The sequence below is a fragment of the Centruroides vittatus genome, unplaced genomic scaffold (assembly GCF_030686945.1).
Source record: "Centruroides vittatus isolate TY-2023 unplaced genomic scaffold, ASM3068694v2 contig_530, whole genome shotgun sequence".
Taxonomy (NCBI): domain Eukaryota; kingdom Metazoa; phylum Arthropoda; class Arachnida; order Scorpiones; family Buthidae; genus Centruroides; species Centruroides vittatus.
The window spans coordinates 1-7,997 of record NW_027122312.1 but is presented as its reverse complement, the minus strand read 5'-3'; the positions used below and the strand labels follow the sequence as shown (position 1 = coordinate 7,997).

The window sequence follows — 7,997 nt, the reverse complement described above, 5'->3', positions numbered from 1 at the left end:
CACACTCAGAATAGAACCTTGAGGAACACCCTCTTCTTGTGTGAAAGGCCTAGACAAAGTGTTGCCCATCCTAACTTGGAATCTTCGATTCTGCAAGAAGTTTTTTATAAAAATTGGCAGATTACCCCGCAGTCCAAATTCATGCAGATCACGGAGTATTCCATATCGCCAGCAGCGATCATAAGCCTTCTCTATATCGAAAAACACAGACACTAAGTGCTGTCGTCTTACAAACGCTTCGCGTATAGATGTTTCAAGGTTTACTAGATTGTCTGTGGTACTTCTGTTCCTACGAAATCCACTCTGATGTGGTGAAAAGTAGTTCTTTTCCTCTAGGAGGAACATCAGGCGTCTGTTTACCATTCTCTCGAAAAGTTTGCAGAGACAACTAGTCAGAGAAATTGGTCTATAATTAGAGGGATTCTTGCAGTCTTTACCTGGCTTGGGAATGGGAATTATGATAGATAGCCTCCAAGAGTCAGGAAAAGTATGTTCTGTCCATATTCTGTTGAACAGATTTAGAAGGTTACTAAGGGAATTGTCTGACAGATTTTTAATCATGCTGTAATGGATTTTATCCGGACCTACAGCAGTATTCCCCGAGCGTGAAATTGCTGTACATAGTTCTATTCTGCTGAATGGCACATTATATTCCTCATTAGATGGGGAGTGGAAGTTTAGATATTGTTTTTCACTTTGGACTTTATAAGCCTGGAAATTTGTTGTGTACATAATATTGCTGGATGAAGACGAAAATGTTTCACCCAACAAATCAGCAATACCTTTTATGTCACTGATTATTGTGCCATTATTTTCCAGCATGGACAGAGAGTGAGAAGCATATTTCCCATTAATTTTATGGATTTTATCCCAGACTGCTTTTGAGCTGGTGGAAGATGTTATGCTAGAAACATACTTCCTCCAGGAATCCCTTTGGCTTTGCCTCCTTATTTTTCTGGCATTTGCCTTTGCTTTTTTAAAAGCTATCAAATTCTCAGCAGTGGGGTATCTTCTGAAAATCCCCCATGCTTTCTTTTGTTTTTTAAATGCTGCCTCACAATTCTGATCCCACCATGGTTTCGGATGTTTTGGATATCTGGTTGATGTTATCCCCATTGTTTTTTCGGCTGCCTCAATAATACTAGAAGTGACAAATTCAACTGCATCATTGATATCAGCAGCATTGACCATTTCCTCAGTGATGTTAGCCAAAGAGGAAAATGCAGGCCAATCTGCCGTTTCAAATTTCCAGCGTGGTGGACGGGCTGTTTCACAGCTTTCTCTGCCTCGATATTTTAAAAATATTGGGAAGTGGTCACTAGAGAGTGGATTAGATCCAACCTCCCATGTAAACGCTGAAAACAGATTCGGGGTTGCTAATGATAGGTCAATGGCAGTGAATGTTCTTGTTGGGGCATGGAAGTATGTCACTTCTCCAGTATTAAATAAATACAGTTGGTGATTGCCTATAAACCTCTCAATGGCCCTGCCTCGACGGTTTATGTCAAGACTGCCCCACATTGGATTGTGGCCATTGAAATCACCGAGTAAAAGGAATGGAGTCGGCAGTTGTTCAACCAAGGCATCCAATTCATCTTCATCGACTCTGACATCTGGTGGCAAGTATATGGAACAAACTGTGACAGTTACTCCAATAGATATTCTGACTGCCACAGCTTGCAGCTCTGTTGTTATTTGTACCGGTAAGGACGGTATGCAGTTTGAAACCAGTATAGCCACACCTCCACTGGCGCGGTTGTGGCTATCATCATCCTTGCGGTAGAGTCCAAACCCTTTTAAAGATATTTTTTCTCCAGGTTTTAAATGTGTTTCCTGGAGTGCCACGCAGAGAGATGTGGTAGGTGATGTCAAGTGTTTAACGTCAGAGAAGTTGTTGCGGAAACCACGACAGTTCCACTGAATTATTTTATAATCCATTATGTGTTTGATACAGCATTCTTTGCAAAGGTGTCCCTCTTCAATTTAACTGATGATTTTCCTTTTAAAGGCGATGTTGTTTGGGTCACCTCCAGTTTATTCTCTTCGTCAGAGATATCAGAGAACTCACTCATCGACTGAGCCTCCGATTTTTTGGATTTGGAGAGTGCTGCTTTCACTCTCTGTTTGTTTAGTGGGTTCTTACTCGCTTTTTTGGAACCCACATTCCTAGTTGTTATCCCAGTTTTTGGTAGAGGTGTTTTTGCTTTTGTACTTTCCTGTTCTGGTGTTTTCATAGATGAGAGTATTAAACATTTCGCATGGCGTGTAAAAGATTCACTTGGGGATACAGAAATCTCTGTTTGAACCCCACATGTGTTAGTAGATTTCACCACGGCAGCAAATGTCTTTTGTTGCATAGGTGCACTTGGAGTGACCATACGACGAGCCTCTGGATATGAGATGTTTTTCATAGTTTTTACCCGTTGGATCTCTTTTTCTCTTTGCCATGCGGTACACTTTCGTGAGTAGGAAGGATGGGCATCTTTGCAGTTCACACAGTGTGGCGTACTTTTACATTCAGTACTGTTGTGACCTTCAGTTCCACACTGTGCGCACAAGTTTTTGCCTCGACAAGAGGTCTGGGAATGTCCAAATCGCTGGCATTTAAAGCAACGCAGCGGATTTGGAATATACGGACGAACTGCGCAGCGCAGATATCCTGCTGTAACGAAAGATGGCAGTGTCGGGTTGTTGAATGTTATAATTAAATGTTTAGTGGGTATCAACTTGCCGTCTCGACGGATCGAAATGCGTCGGACAGAAGTGACACCTTGGTCCGAGAGGCCGATCTGAATGTCTGATTCGTCTTCAGACATCAAGTCAAACTCAGATATCACACCACGTGATGAGTTCAAACTTCCGTGTGGTGTGACCGATATTCCCATGTCTCCAAGAGTTGTAATTGACAAAAGCTTTGTTGTTTGTTGAGGAGAGGCTGTTTCTACAAGTAAGTCCCCTGACCTCAATTTTTGAATTTTTTTCAAATGCCCAATGGTTGATTCAAACAGCTTTTGAATCAAAAAGGGGGAACACTTAGCAAGAGGTTTTTCTCCAGTTGCATGCACTATTAAGTAAGCAGGTTGGCTGGAGGTCTTTTCTTTTGTCTGTGCTTGTTTTTGGTTTTTGGTATCCATATTTAAGAATTTATATTCAGCTCCTAGTGACCCCACCCACCATGGGGCCCAACAGGGGGATGCCGTCACATGGGAGACTCCCATAGACCGTCGCACCAGGGTTTCCCAGGAGCTATACCCTCACAATGCAGTCGAGAAGAGCACACCTTGTCTGACATGTCTGCCCGGTCTGCATCGATCGGTTGACTCCAGGCCGAGGTCAAGAATGACTCAACGACCAGCCGATTGACTCAAACGGAGCCTGATTTGAGCCTCCCGTTTATCCGAAGCAGGGGCCAAAGCAGTGTGTTGGGGACGGTATGTTGCCCCTCAACTACCAGGATCCCCCTTTCCGGCATACGGGTCACCACGCACGGCAAACACGTGGGTGGGCGTTCAGATCCCAGGGATGGTAAAGAAGAGTTACTAAACCATCTCTGGGAGGTCCCCTCACCACGGACAGGAACCCACATCGAGGGGGTAATGAGGAATATAGTTTTTCAGATTGCACTTTGTAAGCCTGAAAATCCCTTGTATACATAATATTGCTGGATGAAGACGAAAATGTTTCACCCAACAAATCAGCAATACCTTTTATGTCACTGATTATTGTGCCATTACTTTCCAGCATGGACAGAGAGTGAGAAGCATATTTTCCATTGATTTTATGGATTTTATCCCAGACTGCTTTTGAGCTGGTGGAAGATGTTATGCTAGAAACATACTTCCTCCAAGAATCCCTTTGGCTTTGCCTTCTTATTTTTCTGGCATTAGCCTTTGCTTTCTTAAAAGCAACCAAATTGTTAGCAGTGGGGTATCTTCTGAAAATCCCCCATGCTTTCTTTTGCTTTTTAAATGCTGCCTCGCAATTCTCATCCCACCATGGTTTCGGATGTTTTGGATATCTGGTTGACGTTTTCCCCATTGTTTTTTCAGCTGCCTGAATAATACTGGAAGTGACAACTTCTACTGCATCATTGATATCAGCAGTATTGACCATTTCCTCAGTGACGTTAGCCAAAGAGGAAAATGCAGGCCAATCTGCCGTTTCAAGTTTCCAGCGTGGTGGACGGGCTGTTTCACAGCTTTCTCTGCCTCTATATTTTAAAAATATTGGGAAGTGGTCACTGGAGAGTGGATTAGATCCAACCTCCCATGTAAACGCTGAAAACAGATTCGGGGTTGCTAATGATAGATCAATGGCAGTGAATGTTCTTGTTGGGGCGTGGAAGTATGTCACTTCTCCAGTATTAAATAAATATAGTTGGTGATTGCCTATGAATCTTTCAATGGCTCTGCCTCGACGGTTGATATCGTGACTGCCCCACATTAGATTGTGACCATTGAAATCACCAAGTAAAATGAAAGGAGTTGGCAGCTGTTCAACCAATGAATCCAATTCATCGTCATTGACTCTGACATCTGGTGGCAAGTATATGGAACAAACTGTGACAGTGACACCCATAGATATTCTGACTGCCACAGCTTGCAGCTCTGTTGTTATTTGTACCGGAAAAGACGAAATGCGGTTTGAAACCAGTACAGCCACACCTCCACTGGCGCGGGTGTGGCTGTCGTCATCTTTACGGTAAAGATCGAATCCTTTTAAAGAAATTCTTTCTCCAGGTTTTAGATGTGTTTCCTGGAGTGCCACGCAGAGAGATGAGGTAGAGTATGTCAGGTGTTTAACGTCAGAGAAGTTGTTGCGGAAACCACGACAGTTCCATTGGATTATTTTATAATCCATTATGTGTTTGAGGTAGCATTCTTTGCGAGGGTATCCCTCTTTAATTTAACAGGGGGTCTCTCTTTTGGAGGTGACTTTGGTTTTGTAACCTCCGAATTAGTCTCTTCATCAGAAAAGTCAGAGAACTCACTCATAGACTGAGTCTCCGACTTTTTAGCTGATTTAGAGAGGGCAACTTTTACTTTTTGCTTGTTAAGTGGGTTTTTATTGGCCTTTTTTGAACCCACATTTCTTGTTATTACCCCTGTTTTAGGTAGGGGTGTCTTGGTCTTCTTGCTCTCCTTTTCTGGTGTTTGGGTAGATGGCAGTATTAAACATTTCGCATGGCGAGTAAAGGATTCACTTGGAGAGACAGAGATATCTGTTTGAACTGCACAAGTGTTTGTGGATTTCAAGACAGCAGCATAGGTCTTCTGCTTCAGTGGTGCACTAGAAGTGACCATGCGGCGAGCCTCTGGGTATGGTAGGTTGTTAACTGTTTTCACTCGCTGGATCTCTTTCTCTCTCTGCCATGCAGGGCATTTCCGGGAGTAGGCAGGATGGGCATCCTTGCAGTTCACACAGCATGGGGTACTTTTACATTCGGTACTCTCGTGACCTTCAGTCCCACACTGTGCACATACGCTTTTCCCGCGACAGGATGTTTGTGAGTGTCCAAACCGCTGGCATTTGAAACAACGCAGCGGGTTTGGGATATATGGACGAACTGAGCAACGTAGGTATCCTGCTGTAATGAAGGATGGCAATGTTGGCTTGTTGAAAGTAAGTATCAAGTGTTTGGTTGGTATCAACTTGCCATCTCTACGAATGGAAATGCGCCGAACAGCAACGACACCTTGATCTGAAAGACCGATCTGAATGTCTGATTCATCTTCAGACATCAGATCAATTTCAGATATCACACCACGTGATGAGTTTAGGCTTCCGTGTGGTGTGACAGTGACTTCCATTTCTCCCAGAGTCTTTGTTTGCAAAAGTTTTGCCGATTGTTGTGGGGAAGCTGTTTCCACCAGTAAATCTCCCGATCTTAATTTTTGTATTTTTTTCAATTGTCCAATAGTTGATTCAAACAATTTTTGAATCAAGAATGGAGATGCTTTAGATAGAGGTTTTTCTCCAGTCGCATGCACTATTAAGTAAGCAGGGTGGCTGGAGGTCTGGTCTTTGGTCACTTGTTTTGTGATTTTATGATCCATATTTAAAAATATATATTCAGCTCCTAGTGACCCCACCCACCATGGGGCCCAACAAGGGGATGCCGTCACATGAGAGGATCCCATAGACCGTCACACCAGGGTTTCCCAGGAGCTATACCCTCACAATGCAGTCAAGTAGAGCACATCTTGTCTGACATGTCCGCCCAATCTGCATCGATCAGTTGACTCCAAGCCGAGGTCAACAATGACTCAACGACCAGCCGATTGACTCAAACGGAGCCTGATTTGAGCCTCCCGTTTATCCGAAGCAGGGGCCAAAGCAGTGTGTTGGGGACGTTATGTTGCCCCTCAACTACCAGGATCCCCCTTTCCGGCATACGGGACACCACGCACGGCAAACACGTGGGTGGGCGTTCAGATCCCAGGGATGGTAAAGAAGAGATACTAAACCATCTCTGGGAGGTCCCCTCACCACGGACAGGAACCCACATCGAGGGGGTAATGAGGAATATAGTTTTTCAGATTGCACTTTGTAAGCCTGAAAATCCTTTGTATACATACTATTGCTGGATGAGGACGAAAATGTTTCACCCAAACAATCAGCAATACCTTTTATGTCACTGATTATTGTGCCATTATTTTCCAGCATGGACAGAGAGTGAGAAGCATATTTTCCATTAATTTTATGGATTTTATCCCAGACCGCTTTTGAGCTGGTGGAAGATGTTATGCTAGATACATACTTCCTCCATGAATCCCTTTGGCTTTGCCTCCTTATTTTTCTGGCATTTGCCTTTGCTTTTTTAAAAGCTATCAAATTCTCAGCAGTGGGGTATCTTCTGAAGATCCCCCATGCTTTCTTTTGTTTTTTAAATGCTACCTCACAATTCTGATCCCACCATGGTTTCGGATGTTTTGGATATCTGGTTGACGTTTTCCCCATTGTTTTTTCGGCTGCCTGAATAATACTCGATGTGACAACTTCTACTGCATCATTGATATCGGCAGTATTGACCATTTCTTCAGTGATGTTAGCCAAAGAGGAAAATGTAGGCCAATCTGCCGTTTCAAATTTCCAGCGTGGTGGACGGGCTGTTTCACAGCTTTCTCTGCCTTGGTATTTTAGAAATATTGGGAAGTGGTCACTGGAAAGTGGATTAGATCCAACCTCCCATATAAACACTGAAAACAGATTTGGGGTTGCTAATGATAGATCAATGGCAGTAAATGTTCTTGTTGGAGCGTGGAAGTATGTCACTTCTCCAGTATTAAATAGATATAGTTGGTGATTACCTATGAATCTTTCAATGGCTCTGCCTCGACGGTTGATATCGTGACTGCCCCACATTGGATTGTGACCATTGAAATCACCAAGTAAAAGGAAAGGAGTTGGCAGCTGTTCAACCAAGGCATCCAATTCATCCTCATTGACTCTGACATCTGGTGGCAAGTATATGGAACAAACTGTGACAGTGACGCCCATAGATATTCTGACTGCCACAGCTTGCAGCTCTGTTGTTATTTGTACCGGAAAAGACGGGATGCGGTTTGAAACCAGTACAGCCACACCTCCACTGGCGCGGGTGTGGCTGTCGTCATCTTTACGGTAAAGATCGAATCCTTTTAAAGAAATTCTTTTTCCAGGTTTTAGATGTGTTTCCTGGAGTGCCACGCAGAGAGATGTGGTAGGTGATGTCAAGTGTTTAACGTCAAAAAAGTTGTTGCGGAAACCACGACAGTTCCATTGGATTATTTTATAATCCATTATGTGGTTGAGGCTGCATTCTTTGCGAGGGTATCCCTCTTTAATTTAACAGGCGGTCTCTCTTTTGGAGGTGACATTGGTTTTGTTACCTCCACATTATTTTCTTCATCAGAGATATCAGAGAACTCGCTCACAGACTGAGCCTCTGATTTTTTAGATTTAGAGAGAGCTGCTTTCACTCTCTGTTTGTTTAATGGGTTCTTACTAGCCTTTTT

At 43.4% G+C, this 7,997-nt stretch overlaps 2 protein-coding genes across 2 annotated transcripts; both read right to left on the bottom strand.

The window, feature by feature from the left end:
- Window positions 1-1,937: 1,937 nt before the first annotated feature.
- On the bottom strand, window positions 1,938-3,134 carry LOC136978409 (uncharacterized). The gene has a single exon (XM_067274112.1). It carries the CDS (start codon window positions 3,132-3,134, stop codon window positions 1,938-1,940), a length of 1,197 nt encoding a protein of 398 aa, XP_067130213.1.
- Window positions 3,135-4,788: 1,654 nt separating this feature from the next.
- LOC136978408 (uncharacterized) lies at window positions 4,789-6,056 on the bottom strand. The gene has a single exon (XM_067274111.1). It carries the CDS (start codon window positions 6,054-6,056, stop codon window positions 4,860-4,862), a length of 1,197 nt encoding a protein of 398 aa, XP_067130212.1. The 3' UTR covers window positions 4,789-4,859.
- Between the last annotated feature and the right edge of the window lie 1,941 nt (window positions 6,057-7,997).